This window comes from Oppia nitens, unplaced genomic scaffold (assembly GCF_028296485.1).
Source record: "Oppia nitens isolate AA-2021 unplaced genomic scaffold, nextdenovo-longstitch-racon4-pilon3 scaffold4_pilon_pilon_pilon, whole genome shotgun sequence".
Classification (NCBI taxonomy): Eukaryota; Metazoa; Arthropoda; class Arachnida; order Sarcoptiformes; family Oppiidae; genus Oppia; species Oppia nitens.
This window is the reverse complement of record NW_026533232.1, coordinates 3,593,455-3,612,239: the sequence shown is the minus strand read 5'-3', so window position 1 is coordinate 3,612,239 and position 18,785 is coordinate 3,593,455. Positions and strand designations below refer to the sequence as shown.

General features: G+C 27.9%; 3 protein-coding genes across 3 annotated transcripts; all 3 read right to left on the bottom strand.

The window, feature by feature from the left end:
• Positions 1-1,291: 1,291 nt before the first annotated feature.
• LOC128960231 (uncharacterized) lies at positions 1,292-3,464 on the bottom strand. The gene is made up of 9 exons (XM_054306302.1): positions 3,381-3,464; positions 3,106-3,285; positions 2,935-3,013; positions 2,476-2,871; positions 2,302-2,353; positions 2,096-2,167; positions 1,821-1,987; positions 1,473-1,747; positions 1,292-1,411 (listed from the first exon to the last, which is right to left on the bottom strand). Exons 1-9 carry the CDS (start codon positions 3,462-3,464, stop codon positions 1,292-1,294), a joined length of 1,425 nt encoding a protein of 474 aa, XP_054162277.1.
• Positions 3,465-3,822: 358 nt separating this feature from the next.
• LOC128960230 (uncharacterized) lies at positions 3,823-5,180 on the bottom strand (the record flags this gene model as incomplete). The annotated part of the gene is made up of 4 exons (XM_054306301.1): positions 3,823-3,862; positions 4,176-4,894; positions 4,977-5,072; positions 5,139-5,180. Coding segments are annotated over 4 exons (897 nt in total), but the record flags the coding sequence as incomplete, so codon positions are not given.
• A 5,895-nt stretch (positions 5,181-11,075) lies between these two features.
• On the bottom strand, positions 11,076-18,671 carry LOC128959902 (bromodomain adjacent to zinc finger domain protein 2B-like). Its single transcript, XM_054305936.1, has 11 exons — positions 18,663-18,671; positions 17,405-17,461; positions 17,295-17,341; positions 16,334-17,237; positions 16,152-16,263; positions 15,979-16,083; positions 12,334-15,924; positions 12,111-12,257; positions 11,937-12,046; positions 11,454-11,876; positions 11,076-11,398 (listed from the first exon to the last, which is right to left on the bottom strand). Exons 2-11 carry the CDS (start codon positions 17,434-17,436, stop codon positions 11,248-11,250), a joined length of 5,622 nt encoding a protein of 1,873 aa, XP_054161911.1. The 5' UTR covers positions 17,437-17,461; positions 18,663-18,671; the 3' UTR covers positions 11,076-11,247.
• Positions 18,672-18,785: the final 114 nt, after the last annotated feature.

The following is an 18,785-nucleotide window of genomic DNA, read 5'->3' as shown; positions in this document are numbered from 1 at the left end:
AATATTCCCTTAAATTCCCGAATATTCCCATGTAAATTCGATAAAGTTCCCATAAGTTCCCGTATAAATTCCCAGGAAAATAGGTAAAATTTCCAAAAAAACTTAAAAATTCACAAAAACAAATTTTAACAAAAAATAAATATTTTTTAAAAAGATATTCTAAAAATTAATAAAAACAAATTTTAACAAAAAATAAAATAATAATGTATTTAATACTTAAAAATAGTTGATAAAAGCATTAATGATACACTATGAGTTTTTTAGTATTTTAGTAATTTTTAACTTTTAAAATAATTAATTTTTTAAATAATACTTAATGTTTATAGTTTATAGATATATATTTTTATTTTTTAATGTTATTTTTATATAAATACTGACTAAATACTAATTATAAAAGTGAAAATATTTTTAATTTTTTAGTTAAAATTTTAAAAATTATTAATAAAACCTTGTAATATAAGTATTTATTGTTTTATTAACTTCTTAAACTATCTTAAACTTATATTTAAACTGTAATGTGATTACTCTTTTCAACAAATAGGTAATTTTTAATTTTTTAGTTTAATATTTTAATTAAAATTATGTTATTTTTAAATGAGTTTTAATGTTATTTTAACTTTTTTACTTATTTTTAATCAATAATTAGATTCATATAAATTTTAAAAACATAAAAACACATACTAAAATAGTTTTAATTAAAATTAAAATTTTTAAAAACTTAAAAAAATCTCGGCGCCTTAGGCGACTTCGGCGAGAAAAAATTTCTCCTCGTTTTTAAGCGACAATTTTTCCCATTTGGTCAAAAAGTCTGGAAGGTAAAATCTTAAAATCTCGATCTTAGGGGGGTATTTTGGTATTTTGGCCTTACCCCCCTACCCCCTTACTTAACCCTGGTATTAAACATTGTTTTAGATAAAAATTAAATTTTTTATGAATCACTTGTTATGAATAAAACGATTCATTTTGTAATTATTTTTTTAAATCAAAACAATTTTTACATAATTTTAAACATAAAAATTGCATGTTTTTACAAAAATTTAATTGATTTAAAAGTCATAAAATAATTATTAATAAAAATATAATTAATTATTATTAACATTTATTAATTTTAACTAAATCAAAAAAGTATTTAAAATAAATTTATAAAGTATATTATATTATTTAATTTTTCATTTACAATTTTAATTACAATTACAATATTAGCTTTATATGGATAAAAACATTTAATTTAAAGTAATTTTTAAAAATTTCCAAACATATAGACATATACTGGTAGATAGTTAAGCAATAGTTAAAGTATTGAGCAAATGGCACAGTTTGTCACCCGGTTATGACCTCGTCTTGTTGTTGTCAAAACTGATATATTATCTCCAGAAAACAGATCTTCTCTAAGAGATTCTTCATTTGCCGCCTAAGATAATAGATTTAAAATTAATAATTATATTTTAAAATAAATATTTATAATAAAATACAAATGAGACCTCAGAAGCAATGGCTCCTCCCTGTGCTTCGGGTTGATTGTCGCTATCATTAGTAGTTTCGGGCACTTCGTTAGTATTTTCAGATTCATCCATTTGTTGAGGTGTCTCTCTAATAGGCGAAAAAATATCCGGTAATTGTAGATATCTCGGCGCTACTATAGGTGCGTCTACATAACCGGCTATATATCGTGAAACTCGATCAAGAATTTCTCGAAAACGTGTTTCAAGATCTTGAATTCTACCGATTCCTGAATGACTGCCCACACCTTTCAATTAGAGTTTATAATTATAATACTTAGTATATCGCATATATTCTGTATTAAACTCTATAGCATTTACCACAAAGATCTATATAAACAATTGAACTCATAATGACCGCCATTGCACCTGGAGGTGGCCATGGAGTGACTTCAATAATAATTGGAAGAATCGGTTTATGCAAGACATCAGCTAAAGTTATTTCACGGTTACACATAGGAGAGGCCACGTATCGGGGGGTTAGACAACTATTATAATTCATATGAATGTATATAATATTAAAAATGCTAACATTTGATAAACTTTAAATAAAATATATTAAGAGTACTGTATAACCAAAATATAATAACTCATACCATAAAACTACTTTAGCTCTACTAATGCCGTCGTATATCTTGCCATAGAGTGAATCTCCGCCACCCATTGATCTGTAATTAATAAATCAATTATAAAAAATTTTTAAAACATATTCGTAATTTATAATTTTAACTTTAGTTTTAATTATTAATAAATATCTTGTTGTAATAAAAGTAGTATTTGATAATTTAAATAAATAATTAACCTAGTATCCATCCAACATGGAAATCCTGCTAGTTCCAATTTTTGACGCAATTCTTTATTATATAAATTCAAATTAATATATTAATAAATTTTTGTTCATTAAAACTATTAATTTAATTAAATCTATAACAAAATGTTAATTAAAATGATTATAAGTAATGGTAAAGTGTCAGACCTGAGACCTGTTCCTGAGAATCTCTTTGATAACTTATGAATACAGGCGGCGCCGACCCTTCAGGTTCTAAGTCGTACTCTATAAGTGCGGCCACATCTTCACGTGATATCATTCTAAGACAAGACAGCAAAACATCGATACAATAACGAGTCCTTCCATTAGTCTCATACCAGTCCCTAAGCAATGCAAGACAGGGTGCGATATCATCAGTAAATTTTGAGATATCGCGCTCATTATAACCCAAACGTTTAGCTAATGCGAGCCAATCTTTATTTGGATGGTTGGGTGCCAGCAGTTTGGCCGCCTCTCTCATCCATACCGGTTCCACTTGAAAAATATGGTCCCAACCATTCTCACGATTTAATGATTGGGAAGTATTGTTGTTTGTATCCTCATCTAAATTATTAAGTTTTAATAATAATAATTATTATATAATTTATATTACTTTTGAGTACAAACTTGAATTAAATGGCAATTGAGGAAAGTATCGTTGAATAAATATTGTCCTAACCTGTCGACTGTACTTACACTCAACGACCTGTGTTTTAATTATATACAGTATTTTTTTTATTGATTTATAAATCAAAAGTTGAATTAAGTTATATTATTATTTTGTCATATGATTCATACCTTTTTAGTGAGACATTGATTAAGTGGTAAAAAGTGTAGGCACTCGATATCATTGCACCCATCAATCTTATGCGGTTCACACGTCACATCACAAGGACAGGGAACTACTAGTTTGAAGTTAAGTCGTCTATAAAATGAATTTCTCAAATTCTCTAATTCTGTTTCAATTAAGTGTTGGACCTATAAATTATAAATTATTTTTCTTATAAACAACTGTACAAAAAATTAGAATAATTTAAATAATATTTTTCATGTAATTAAAAAAATATTGAGACCTTAACGCAGACATTAGCTGTCGGACCGATCAAAAAGTTTTCAATTTGATCTGTTTGTAACTCATCAAAGATTTTAATTATCATCAAAAATATACGATTATATTTAAGACATATCTTGAGTAGAATGTCGTGATCAAAGTCAACAGCAATTCTTCCTTCAGAGTTATACATCTCTGGCCTTCGACCCCATCCCTGATTCCATGACCAACGACTAAGTTTGACGAGTAATCGGGAAAATAAACCCTTTAATTAAAATAAATGTTTAGTGAAAGTATGTACAGTAATAGCTCTTAATTGCATTTATTATTAAACACTTACAACTGGCAAATGATTAAAATCAATAACTAATTGAAAGGACGAGTCTTGAAATGATTCGCCCGATTGTGCTATTACTGGTTCGTTGTCGGGAACAGCTCTTGTAATCCACGGAAAGAAATATAATTTAGGCACAGATGTGTTTGCGGTAATATCGGGCGCGTCCTCTATTTGAATATATGGCCGCAATTCAACTATTAAATTATTTTAGACATTAGCATATTAACAATAATTGTAATAAAAATTATTATATTTAAAATAATCTACAAAAACAGCTACAAATGTTATAATAACTAATTATAGTCAATATATAACTCACAAATAATATCTAATTTTTCGAGACATCCTAAAAGTATAAACTTTTGTTCCGCATATTCAGTCCAAACATTATTTATAATGTTTTCACTAAAGAAATTAATTGTTAATTTATATATTTTCAAAAAATATTTAAAAAATATATGAGACCTAAGTATACCATACTGTGCATTGTCATCGTCAGACACTTGTTTAATATAAGAGCATAATTTATAAATGCATTGAAGAAACCAAATGGGATCTAATATAATGATACCGGAATCGTAAGCGTTTTGAGATTCAAAAAGTGAAAAATATCCGATGTGGTCAACACAAAACACCTTTCCCTGATTGTGGTAGAAGTGAAGGGCAGCGTTCAGAGCATCGTATGATTGAAAGGCATCGATGCGAGAACAGGCAAACTCATGCAACTGATTGATGTCTGCAAAATAAATGCCTCTTTGTTTAAGTTTTTCAAGGATCTGTTCGAACTCCATCCACGGCGCAGGGATGTCAAAGTTTACTAACTTCTCCTTTATTACAATTTTCTCGATATTAGCTTTTAATTCATTTAATAGTATTGGTTCGTCATATGACATCTCATCACAATCTAAAGCCAAATAATTTTCATTTAAATGGTTTTTATAAGTCTTTCCCTCTAAACTTGAATATATCTTTTCAAACGATTCTTTTATAATCTGATCCCTAGTTATAGGTTCGACATGAACTGAGTTGCGATGTGTGGCCACTAATAGGACCTGAGGCTGAAGTTTTGTTTGATTATCCCATTCCTCTTCTTTTTCTATTTCCGTTGATGTCGGGTATCGACCAACTGTTGAATGAATAATAGTCAGCCACATATGGATTATATTTAATGTACTTAAATCTCCTTTATGTAATTCAGTCTATTATACATTTAAAATACAATTTAATTTTAGTATAAATTTACAGTAATTGTATAGAATTATATAACACTTTATCGATTACCACAAGTGTGTCATCTTTAGACAATTCAAGAGGCGCTTCCAAGTCTTCACTAATATCAATGACCAGTACATAAACAGCGTAAGCAGTAAAGAATAACTAAATAATATTTAATTTAATATATTAAATACAAATAACTTAATTAAAATATCGATTATACATTACTTGATGTAAAATAATATATAATGTATAACCAGTGAAATCACAAATATTAAATATAAATTTAAATGAATTTTCTTTTAAAATCACTTCATTTGTTTTTTTCAATTTTTCAAAATCAGTTAAATTCTGATTTTTCAACAAATTTTCAACCATTAAAGTCAGTTCTTCCGGCACTTCATTCTATTAAAAATTTTTAAAAATTATAATATTTTTTTTAATATAAATTATTTAAATTTGAATCACTTGAACCATTGAATCACTAATTTGTTTGACTTCTTTTGTTGAATAAGATCTTCTGATTTTTCTCGTCGAAAATTTTAATACATTTTTAACCAATTCTTTCGATGAAATCTTATTAATTGACATAATTTTTGGCATTTCTTCGATCTGTTCTTTACTATTAAAATGTATTTCTCTGACAATATTTTGGGCCAAATTCTTGTAGAGTTCAGTCTCAACTAATTCATTGAATGCTAATTGTGTGTCAATTATATTAGAGTTTAATGTCTTTGTATTGACCCAATTGCTATCAATTTTTGAAATACAAGTAACCGATGCGTCCAAACCTATTGGCGATGAAGTTTCTTCTGTTCTGTGATTATATTAATTATATATAATTTGATTAATTAATCAAATAATTTCAAACAATAAACACATTTTGATATTTTGTAATATAATTATAACAAATATATTTAACACTTCGTTTCTGTTTTTCAAAATAAACGCTTAGAAAATAGATAATTATAATAGACATATAATATTTGAGTAATTTTCATTATTAATAATATAAGTACTAATGTTTTTATTTACAGACAATAAATTTTAATTATAATTGCATTCTATTTTTCATAAATTATTATTGAAATAAATAAATTATATTTTAATGTAAAAAGTTTTGTTTAAATATATTTTAATAAAACTTACATATTATTGATTAAAATTTTCTTTAAAGTAGATTTGCCTGAATTATGGGGACCAATGAGCATAACTCGGGTTCTCCTATAAGGAACTACACCTTCTGAACCACATTTAAAAGCTGAAGTCATATCGGGTCCCAGGAGTAGCATTTCACTGGACATAGGATTGTCATACGTAGCAAATTGAATACTATTTGAAGATCCATACAAATCAATGATTAGCCAAAGAGGAGAATTAATGGGAAGATCTTTAAAAAATATTTGCGTTAAATTCGGTTCTTCAGTGGCCGTAATCTCCATTAAACCGTCAAATGTTATGTGAAGTATAATACTTGAGTCAATCAATTGACTCGGAATGGCTTTAATCCAGAAATCTTCTTCATTACAAAAACCGATAATATGTTTAGGCAATGGATTTTCAGCAAAAGACTTGGGATTACGTGTAGTAACGCCAAGAAATAGTGAACCCAACCACTGACTGGCCGAAGAAGATATCTTTATTGGTATAAATGAATTCACACGAATCGGTTGATCACTGAACACAATGCCATCAAAAAATGAATTATTCCTCAAAGCCTTTTGTTTGGATTCATTCAATTGAATGTTAAGGCCGTGAATATCATTAAACTTCATACTATCAGAAAGTCTCTACAAATTAATTCTTAAATTCTTTCAATTATCTAAAAATTTTGCAAATATTCAGTTTATTCAGTGTTTCAAAAATGCAAAAAAATAAGTATTGAGATTCTGTATATTCTGTATATTCTGTATATGTTATATATTCCTTATTTCTTAAAACATGTATCCATAACAACATTTTTGTTGTGTTAAACCATCAAAAGTGCAACAAATTCAATAAATGTCACTCTATTGAAGCCAATTATTCACACAATCTTGTAATTAGAGTGTCTATAAAGTACTGTATAGAGTGTATAATACTGTCAGACATTAAAAAAAGTTTGAAAACAATTTATATTTTTTTACTTAAACAAAACAAACATAAGATTCAGTTTTTCTGATAACATTTGATAGACTCTACAAAATTCGTATAATAAGTATCAAGAAAACACATTTTTAAAATATTATATATTTTATATAATTTATACTATAAATGTTTTATTTAATTATATCGTATTTATAAATTACATTATTAAAATTTAAACGTAATTTAACAGTATATTTATAAATATATATAGATTTATACTAGATTGTTAAAATTATATACTGTAGTTACATAATTAAATAAATATATCTCCTAAGTGTTTAAAAATAATACATTAGACTTAAGCTAAGTGTTCGAATTGTTGACCAGTGGTTATTCACGCGCGTTAATTAACCAATCAAAATAGAGTTCTAATTTTCATTGTTATTGATATAATGTACAGTGTGTACAAAAAATAATGTGACTAAAAAAATAATTTATAAATTTAAATATCTAATTATCATCAAATGGTAAAAATACCTTAAGAAGTTGAGGAATAGATCCCATTATCATCAAATGGTAAAAATACCTTAAGAAGTTGAGGAATAGATCCCATTATCATCAAATGGTAAAAATACCTTAAGAAGTTGAGGAATAGATCCCATTATCATCAAATGGTAAAAATACCTTAAGAAGTTGAGGAATAGATCCCATTATCATCAAATGGTAAAAATACCTTAAGAAGTTGAGGAATAGATCCCATTATCATCAAATGGTAAAAATACCTTAAGAAGTTGAGGAATAGATCCCATTATCATCAAATGGTAAAAATACCTTAAGAAGTTGAGGAATAGATCCAATTATCATCAAATGGTAAAAATACCTTAAGAAGTTGAGGAATAGATCCAATTATCATCAAATGGTAAAAATAGATGAAGAAGCTGAGGAATAAGTATAGTTATCAAATGGTAAAAACAACTGAAGAAGTTAATGACATGATGTTGATGTTTTGAGTGATGGTGTTAAATCTGTACTAATTGATTGTCCAGTTATTATAGATTGTATTTGTAGTAACTGGTTTAGTAAATCATCATTTTAATATTAATTAATAAAAGTTGAATTATTAACAAATGGTAATTATCATTTAAACAGCAGAATTAATCGATTGATAAGGACAACGATGACTTATGCATTTGTTGATTGTCAGACATGTCGAATGAAATAAAAATACAATCAATTTTTAAATAACTAGTAATAACTTAATTTACAAAACTTTTATAAAGTTAATTCAATGTTTTGGACCATTTTCTCAACATATCAGCTATTTTATCATTAGTTGATAACTGGACCTATTCCTCAACATCTTCAGCTATTTTTGCCATTAGATGATAATTGGATCTATTCCTCAACTTCTTCAGCTATTTTTACCATTTGATGATAATTGGATCAATTCCTCTACTTCTTCAGCTATTTTTACCATTTGATGATAATTGGATCCATTCCTCAACTTCTTCAGCTATTTTTACCATTTGATGATAATTGGATCCATTCCTCAACTTCTTCAGCTATTTTTACCATCTAATGATAATTGGATCCATTCCTCAACTTCTTCAGCTATTTTTACCATCTAATGATAATTGGATCAATTCCTCAACTTCTTTATATACAATTTTATATATTTAATAATATTACGTTAATTGATCACTATATCAAGTCACACACTGTACTAACAATTAAACGGTTAAACAATTAAATTAATTTTGATTGGCTAATATGAATTTGATTTTGGTCACATGATTCTGTGACAAAGTCACAATTTACGCAGTTAGCGACCATTCAATTTCTGTGACTTTGTCACTAATACTACGTCACGAGATATTCATTGTTAATTGTATATTTAATAAATTAATTTTTATTTATTATCACAATATTTATTAAACATTAATTTATAAAATTAAGATTTTTAACAAAAATTTGTATTTATTTATAAAAAGTTAGTTCTTTATAGAGATGGGAAAATATAAATTTAACTTTATTATTATACTATGGAATCCCCATATTTATAGCTATTGTAATAAATTTACTTTATTAATAACACATATAAAGGATCGGAGATTTATTTATGATTATTATTATTATTTCAGTCAAATTTTAAACGAGATTATTATTATTCATACGATTTATAAGTTTATTTTATTTAATGTTATTTTAATATTTAGTATGACTTTTAGCAGTAATTCAATATTCAATTATTATTGAATATTGTAGTGAATGTGATATTCCATTCACTGAATATTCAACAAAAAAAATTCTAACATTTATTTTGTTAAAAGTTTGTTAGTATAGTACTATCCGTTATATTCCATAATAATTATTATATTACTATCAAAAAGTCGAGTTTTAGCTACAGATAAGTAAAGTCGTGTTTAGCAACCGACCAGTGAAGTCGATATTAGCGCCTCAAGTGTCCTATCATACCATCATTACCTCGATATTTAAAATTAAATATTAATTAACTACTATTTTGTAACTAATTTTATACTTAAATAAACATTTGAATAATTAATATTTTTATGAAGTATTTAGTAGAGTAATGATGAGTGAATGTCGACTAAATAGTGAATTGTATTTCGAGTTTGTTTGCTTGATATCAGTGAAAGTGATTACTTCGACTGCGATATTGCAGAACCAGACATATTGTCTGAATTTGATTTCAAGTATCGAAGCTAATGAGCTATAGTTCCTTGAAGTGGTCCGTCTTTCGAGTGCGAAGTTCAGCCCATTTCACACATAATATACTCTAAATGAAAATGTGATGACAATAATTGCTTTGGAAAGCCATCAAAACCGAAAGCCCTAAAAGACATACAAAATGGAAAAACGTCCCCTTCTTTATAGACTACAAGTTGTAAGTTAAACACATACTATATATGACCGTAATATTGAAGATATTAAACATTTAAAATAAATTTATTTCATTTATTTAATTTAATTTCAAACTCATTACCATTTTGAGTACACACACTGTACTGTACTATAAGAATAAGAATATATACAATAAAATTAATATATGATAATAATTAGTTTTTTTTAAATTTTATTCGTCAATTAATTATATTTTTAGTTTAATTTAATAAATTAGATATAATACTGTATATAAATTTTTTACTTTAAATATTAATTAAAATACTAATAATATTTAGTTATTATTTTTGATTATAATGAAATTGTTATTAAATGACAAATATTAAGACAACAAAATTAATACTATAGTATGCATAGCATGCTATAGACTGGGCATACTATAGACAGAAATTTCTTTATTATTTTAGAAATTTTTCTTTTTTTCCAACACTAGTTCTTCATTACTATTTATTTATTTGACAATTTGTAAAATAATGTAATCATAGACTCATGTCTTAATATTCGCATTTAATTATTTACAACTAAATATGAAATTAATTGTGATATTATTTCAAATTATTTTTAAAATATTGAGAACTATTCCGGGTATATAAATACAGACAAATAGATTTTTAATAAATATCTCTAAAATCTTTCGATAATAAAAATTCAAATATATTTTAATTTACTAAATATATAATTTGGTAATAACTTTATAATAATAATAAATACTAAACTACTTATTGTAATATAACTTAAATAAATATAAGAAAAATTATTTCATATTCGCTATAATATATTATTTCTAAAATAAAAATGACTGAAAAACTATACCAAAACTTATATAAATCTATTTAGAATCAAATTAGTGAATATATTCAATATATATTAATTAAATACATTTTATTTTATTTTTTTGATACAAATTAAATCTTAGTTTTTATAAATTAATGAATAAATGAAATTTTATTTTTTATGTTAATAAATAAATTATTATGCAATTAAGATTACTATAAATGTAAATATTTAAATTAATACATGATTGGGACAAATATATAAAATGATTGCAATTTGGAAGAGAATATACAAAAATACAAATTAATACACTTTTGGATTTTAAAAATTAACTTATATTTAATATATATATAATACAATTAATGTTTTATATGAATATATGTGTTATTTAAATATATTTGGGGCAATTGAGGCACAACTAAATAATGTCTCATTAAATGTATTATAAATGTAATCTAAAATCAGAATTAATTTAATAAATAAATTAAATAATTATAATAATCATCTAATAATTTTACAATTTCTTATAAAACAATTTGATGTCTAAAAAATGCAAATCATTCATTCATATCATTCAACTACCGAAATACTCTTTCCATTTGATCTGAAAAAATGCTCTCAAATTATGACCGGCCTGTCCTACAGGTGACTCGTCCTCATTAAAAGTAACACAATTGTCAAATATTTGCCTCACATCCAGTGAAAACTCTTCTTTATTTTTATAGCTATGTTATAAAAAAAATTAGTTAATATATTACATAAAAATTACAAAATACAAGCCTCGAGGCATCCAATTTGGATTTGATTGTCGTCGTGTCCATTGGTTTCTTGATTATCTTTTTATAAGTGGGAAACTGTTTGGTATTAACGGGCAATAAGAATGGCCACGAATGCTCATTATCTTCCATGGCTTCTAAGATTTTCTTACAAAAGTTTAATTCACAACTTTTATCCGATTGTTTAGATTTCTTGTCTTTTTTCGGTTCTTTTTCTGTTTTATTTGTTCCGTTCGACATTCGTTTTGACACTTCTTTTACTGAACTCTTTTCCGGCGTATTGTTTATAGGAGTCGAAGCAATATTTATCGATTCAATTAATTTTTCTTCTGATGAATAATTATGAGATTTCTTCGATGATTTCTGAGAATTTGGTTTCTTTGGTTTACGTCCACACATATGACAAATCCATTTGCCTTTTAATGGTCTGTAAAAATATAATACAGTAGTAATTAATTTAAATCTTATTTATATTTTAATTGCTTACTTATTAATGGGTGGATCCAAACAGTTTGGATGAAACACTTTAGCACAAGAATCGCAATTCAAAAGTTTTCCTTTTTTGCCACAAACTATACACACTTTGTCGATAGTATTCTTTAAATAAAAATAAATGTCATTTCAATGCTTTTGAATTTATTAATTCTCAATAATTTTATACTTTGTTTTGACATTCAAAGCAAAACCAGTCGCCATCAGGAATTGACTCCATTTTTGGTTTAAAGCAATACATATGATATCCTTTATCACAACCATCACAAAGAAGAAGTTGTGCTTCATTTTCACCGGAACCACAAAACTGACAGCTCTGTCATTCAAATTTTAATTATTTAAAAACAATACTTAATATTAATTAAAAATTCAACACAAAAATCGTTACTTACAGCTCTCATAATAGACTTATCCCATGCAATACAACCTTCAAGAAAGTGGAGGCAAAGAGCGATTTGAGAACTGCATTCACTTTCTCTGACGGCTTCCCTCCATCTCAAGAGACCACTCGTCGCATTCTCGTCGGCCGCGTTCTCACTGTATTCATCTGAAGCTCCGGCGTCTGAATTATTGGTTGATATAAGAATTGTATTACTTTTGAAACCTAAGGGCGGCTTTAAATAACGCCGTTCTATCACAGCTTCGAGTGCTAGAAGTCGATCGCGTGCCACAAACACAGGATTTACACCATCTATTTCGGGACACAACTCTTTAGATGAAAGTGGAGATTCGTTATTATCATCATTTAATTTTACACAATCATTGTCATCATTATCTTCCGATTCAATTTTTCGTTTTATTAAACCGACAAAATTAGCCGCAGCTTTAAAATTCATATCTTCATCGTTTGAAATTCTAGGCAAAGGTTTCCAATTTCTAATTTGCATACTCGATGTCGTTATCTTCTCTTCGAGTGCTTCTATTTGTTCTAAAACTGTAATATCAAAACGTAGTGCCACTTCTTGACACCAATCGCTTGAAGCACATTCTTCATGAGGACATTTGCCATCTCTTGGTGCACCAAATAAACAATTTTCTGCAATTTTTCGGTCCAAATCTGTAATTTCAAGTTCAGCAACATTTGATTTACAGGACTGTGAAGCATATGTTAGATATTTAATTAAATGTTTTTGTAAATGTCTTTCTCTAATTCCTCTGTTATGCAATACTTCAATCATATTTCTCAATTGTGAGGCATCTGTTATCCTCCACCACCCGAACTGATACTCATTTGATATTTTCTGTGGTCTTTCGTATTGCTGTTCTCTCTGTTGAATAATTCTGTTTTTAAGAGCCGGACAAATATCGATTTCATTATCAAACAAAAGGTCGCCATTTATTGTCTCAAACATCGGTTTAATAGTTTCTTGTGTTTCACAATTAGATTCATTATTTAGAGACATTGTAGATGTCGTGTTATTTAAGTCTTTAGTAACCGATGAGGCCCTAAAAGACAAGGGCGATGCATCTGGAGGACAGGGACCATTGCCACCATTTTGTTGATTAAATAATGAACTCAATATATGTGGATAAAGGAATGCTTGCATAAACAAATTGGATGGCAAACCATTTATTAGAGATGAAAGTGGCAATTGTTGTATTTTTTGTGATGAATTATTTGAATCATTCAATTTAATTAATGTTTTTGGAGTTTTGTTAGTCTCACATAAACTTAAATCCATTTCATCGGGACTAACACTATCATCACAAGGCATTCGAGGCAAAACACTAAACCATGTCTTTTCCGGTTGAGTAGACTTTGAGTTTGAACTGTTATTCGAATTTAATCCAAACGATGTCGTGGATGAAACACCATTATTCAATTGAGAAGTTCCGTTGTTAAGTAGCAAAGAGCCGGCTAATACTTGAGTAACAAATGGAGACAACCATTGGCTATCATTTTGTAGCGCAGAAGTGATATCTGAAGACACATTATCGTCAATAACTTTTTCGAGATTTGTATCCGTTTTAGTATTGCTTTTTAAGTCACTTTTTATCACATCATTTGTAACACTTGTGTCAAATTTTACATCTGTATCTGTATTTGTTTCAGATTTCACATCTTTACTTAAGACACCATTAAAATTGTGTGTTATTTCATTAATTTGTTGGTCCGACTCTTTTTTAATATCTTCACTCTTGATGTCATTCACTTTTTCCGTACCATTTGTCTCATCTTCATCCAACTCCTTAATGTCTTCATTTTCATTCATATCATTTTCTTCTTTCTCTTCTTTTTCTTCTATACTGTTTTCCTCGTTGTTCTCATTATTTAAATCTTTTTGTAATTCAGAATCAGTTTTGCTATTTTCACACTTTGTTTCATTAATTTCATCTTTAACTTCATTACACTTATTTAGTTCCTCTTCAGTCCAAACATTATTAGCCAATTCTTCTGGTTCTCCGGATTCAATGCCTTCGACAAACACTCCGCCAGCATTTGGTAAAACCCAATACCTCCTCCTATACCTGTCCTGTCCTAATGGACTAACTCTATACATATTAATAGCTTTGTTTAACTTATTATTCATCTGATTGAACTGTTTCGTCAATTTATCAATTTTCTTATCGATTTCTTCGTTAGTCAGTCCTGGTTCGTCTTCAGAGTCATTATTGGTTGTATTAATCGATCCATTTTGTGTTTCTTCAGCATCACTATCGGCACTATCTCTATCTTCTTCAACTGTTTCCAAATCATTCTTCTTGTTTTCATCCATTTGTTGCTGCGATTTCTTCTCTCGTTTAGCTTTAATTGTCTTCCATTTTCTCAATTCATTTTCATGAATCCATTTATCTCTTCTAATATTAGAAACTGTTTCGATATTTTCATCAATTTGTTTAACAATCGCTTGATTACAGAGTAGTTCGTTGCATAAAAAGGCTAATATTTCTGCCTTTTTGATGGCATTGAGAGCGAGAAATGTAACCGATTTTCCCAAAATGTTAACCATTTGACTCTCAATTCTTTCTTCTTTAATATCGTCTCTAATATTTAAATTAAATGCTTGGAAATAAAGTCTTAAAATTTCAGTGATATTATAGTTAGTAATGGGCGCGTCTTTAAGCTTTTGTCCCATTATTGTTGTCATATTAGTTGGAAGTCCCGGGTCTTCAATAGCACAAACCAATAAATGGTGAATCACTGAAAGGAGCTCCTCTTCAGAGCCCTCATCAATATTAAGCAAAGCTTGAGTTAGAGTATTCAGTGTGGGAAGACTATCCATATCAAAGCCAAGAGTTTCACCAAAATTATGAAGAAATTCGTAAACCATTAAAGTGTCGGCAAAGACTTTACCGGGAAGTTTAAGACCGGGAATTCGATTTAGTGTCGGCAATGGCTGTAAATCTTTAAGCATCATATCGTCAACCGGTTTCTTCAGTTCTCTCATTAATTCCATTTCTAACTTTCTTTTTTGCATTTTCTTCTCTTGAAGTCTCAGACGTTCGGCAATAATCTCCTCTTTCTTTCGCTCTCTTTCTTCGTTTTTCTTATGTGTATCCAATGCTCGGACTAACATCATATGTTGACGTCTTCTTTCTCGTTCTAAGTCTGCCATTATTAATAACTCTCTCCTTCTTTGAATTTCTTGTTCACGAATCAGTTCCAATTGTTGTCTCTTCAGTTCTTTTTCCTTTTTGAGAATCTCCTCCTGTTTTTGTTTTTCCAATTCTTCACGTTTTTTACGTCTCGCTTCTTCTATTTGTTGAGATTTATTGATTTTCTCTAACCTCATCAGTTCCAGCTGTTGTTGTTCTTTTATATTAATTTTAAGTGCTTCGAGTTTGGCTCGTTTGGCATCTCTTGGCATCTGAGCTCTGGTCCTATCCATGAGTCCGTGATTCTTCCCATGAGTTTCTTTGTTAGAAATACTTTCGCCACTAATTGAATCATTGCTGGACTTTCTTTTATTGTCGACCCTATTGCCCGGCATTCGCCTCAATTCTTCCAATTGTTTGCAAAAATCTTTCTCTGATATAATCATCTAAAAACCAAATAATATTTAATTTTTAACTACAATTTAGTGACCAAAACTTACGTCATTTCCACTATTGCTTCTGATTTTATAATTTCCGAGAACTACTTGTGGATTAAAATCAAAATAACGTTTCGATACATTTGTTATGCGTTTTTTAGTTAAATACTATAAACAAAACAAAAAATAAAAATCATTTCATATTGTGGTAAATCAAACTCATATTCAATACAAACCTTAACGATATCGGAATAAGTTCTAAGTTTGTGATCACAGGGAGAATAATAGACAACTTCTCCTTCAACGCCGGAATTTGTAATATTTGTAATTCTTGTTTCACGTCTCCAACTGTCAAAATCATATATTTTATAATAAATAACTTTTTCAACAAAAATAAGTAAAAATACTAAAAACAAACCCAAATTGAAAGGGAATCCTTAATTCGTTTTCATTGACACCAAACATGTTGTTATATCCAGAAGTATGTAAACGATTGACCTGTGAACCGGAGTCGGTTCCCGATTCATCATTAGATTCAGACTCACTGGCCATTGAATCCATATTATCACTACTTTCGGAGACATTCGCACTGTTTTTATGAAATTTTAACATTTCATTTCCATTTAATTTATCGGAAAAGAATGCATTGTTGGCCAGTGCTTGCAATTGATGACTAAATCCCGGTTGGAGAGCATTTAACATCATATATGGCAAATGGTGTTGAAAGGCACTCGAAGAGGACAAGGCCTTAGTCACGTGGGATATATGAGCTGCTAGTGGTTGCTTGCTTTGGACACCGGGTAAAGGGGGTGACAATGTTGGAGGTCGGCCTCTCTTTCGAGGTTTATTGTCACTAAAGTTGGTCAATGCGTTCAAATTGGAGGGAACTGTCACATTACTAACTGTATTGCTTGAAGCACTAGTTGTGGCCAAAATTGATTTCGGTTTTCGACCTCTTTTTCTCGAGGAATGATATAATGGATTATATTGTGGAGTATTAATAGCTGAGATGCCAGCAATGTTGTGACTCTTGTTATTGAAAGTATGGTTGATATCAACACTGGATTTAGCAAATATTGATGTCTTTCTGATTTCAGAAGAAGTATCTTTGATTTCATCTTTTGGTTTCTTAACACATAAATCCAAAGGCAGAGCACAATCGTCTTCATTTGCATTCATTTTATTGATACGTTTACTACACTTTACATCGACTTCATCACGTAATTTGGAGATTACAAGAGGTAATGGTTGTTCATTAGCTGAACTAAATCTTTCATCACTTCTATTAATCACCACTTTATCAGTCAAATCGTGTTTTTTCTCTATAATTATCAATAAATATAATCTATTTTTGTGATGAAAATCAATTGAAAACTCACTTGAATTGTGTTTTATATATGAGCTGTCATTGCTTGTCATCAAATGGCTATTGAAAGACAAATTCATTGATTAATTGTTGTAAATCAATGTCAAGACATCAATCAAATACCGATTTATAGATGAAATGTTGTCTTTAATCATAACATTGTTATCAATTAATTTCGAACTAATATTACAACAAATGGTTGTATAAAACAATTAGATATGTATTGTGAATGTGATTGTGATTGTGATTGTGTGTCAATTCATTAGACATAATGTATAATACAATAGATTTATACATAAATTTCGTACAAATAAATGCTTTGTTATAAATCTATAAATGTATTAATAATACATAGAATACGATATGAAAAATTCATTCAATAAACTATATATTACTTAATACAGTAGTACTGTATCTATGAATATATGTTTTAATTGTCAATTTAATTATTAATGTTATATTCATTTCTCTTAATTGCCATTATTATTATTATTATCACTTTATTCATCTAATAATTAGATATTTAATAATTAAAGTAAAATTTTAGTACTCTTAAGATTTACCAAAAAATCACATATTTTGCTAACACATGTAATATAGCAATGATTGTAACTTTCCTTTTATAATAATTATGTAAATTTTCAATTATGTTTAATACATACACTTTTTATATGTGTTTATAATTTATAACTTTCTCTGAAATATCAATTTTTAATGCGATTTCATAATCACTTAATTGGTTTGATTTGAGAATAGTTGGGTTTATCTCTAAACTATTTGTAATAAATAGCAAAATACATGTACCGGTAGTTTCATTGAAATTAGATAACTGTTGGCGCGTATTGTAATTTAAAACTCAAATAAATATGATTTAATACTTGGATTTAAAATTGTAAAAATAAAATGTATTTACTATTAGTAATTTGACTATTTTCTACACTAATTTAAATCTATTATTATAACTCTCAGTACTTAAATAATAACCGACTCACTGTATATTAGTAATAGTTTGTAATATACTATAATAATAATTACTTATTATACTTATAATACAGTATATTATTAGCTCTATCTTATCAACTAATTATATAATTAAAAGGCGTGTTTATATATACGGGTCCCGATTGTCGGGATTACCGAACTATTAAGAAATTGTTATGTGTAAACAATTAAGTGCCAAAAAGTGTAAATATATAATACAACTGAATCTATGCTAACCCTATCCTAACCCAACTTTTGGTTCACTAAATGTTTTGAATTAGTTATTATGAATTAAGGGTTAAAACTTGACAATTATATTTGATTATAAGTTTGATTATAATTGGGCCAAATTTATGTATAAAACTATTGTATGTCTAAAATATTTATAAAATTAATTTACACACAATAATAGACTATTAGTATAGTTTTGGTGACTTTTATCTTGTCGTTTGGGACCTATTGGTAGACATAGAAATCAATGGATACTTTAAATCAATTGTATTATATAATAAAATGTTTGTGC

Excerpts from the sequence above, each read along its gene's own strand:
- LOC128960231 (XM_054306302.1), bottom strand. The coding sequence starts at position 3,464 with ATGATAATTAAAATCTTTGATGAGTTACAAACAGATCAAATTGAAAAC. Across the intron at positions 3,286-3,380 it reads CAGCTAATGTCTGCGTTAAG|GTCCAACACTTAATTGAAAC; the intron begins GTCTCAATATTT and ends TATAATTTATAG. Across the intron at positions 1,988-2,095 it reads AGAGCTAAAGTAGTTTTATG|TTGTCTAACCCCCCGATACG; the intron begins GTATGAGTTATT and ends GAATTATAATAG.
- LOC128959902 (XM_054305936.1), bottom strand. The coding sequence starts at position 17,436 with ATGATTAAAGACAACATTTCATCTATAAATCG. Across the intron at positions 17,342-17,404 it reads AACATTTCATCTATAAATCG|CCATTTGATGACAAGCAATG; the intron begins GTATTTGATTGA and ends GTCTTTCAATAG. Across the intron at positions 11,877-11,936 it reads TTGGATCCACCCATTAATAA|ACCATTAAAAGGCAAATGGA; the intron begins GTAAGCAATTAA and ends ATATTTTTACAG.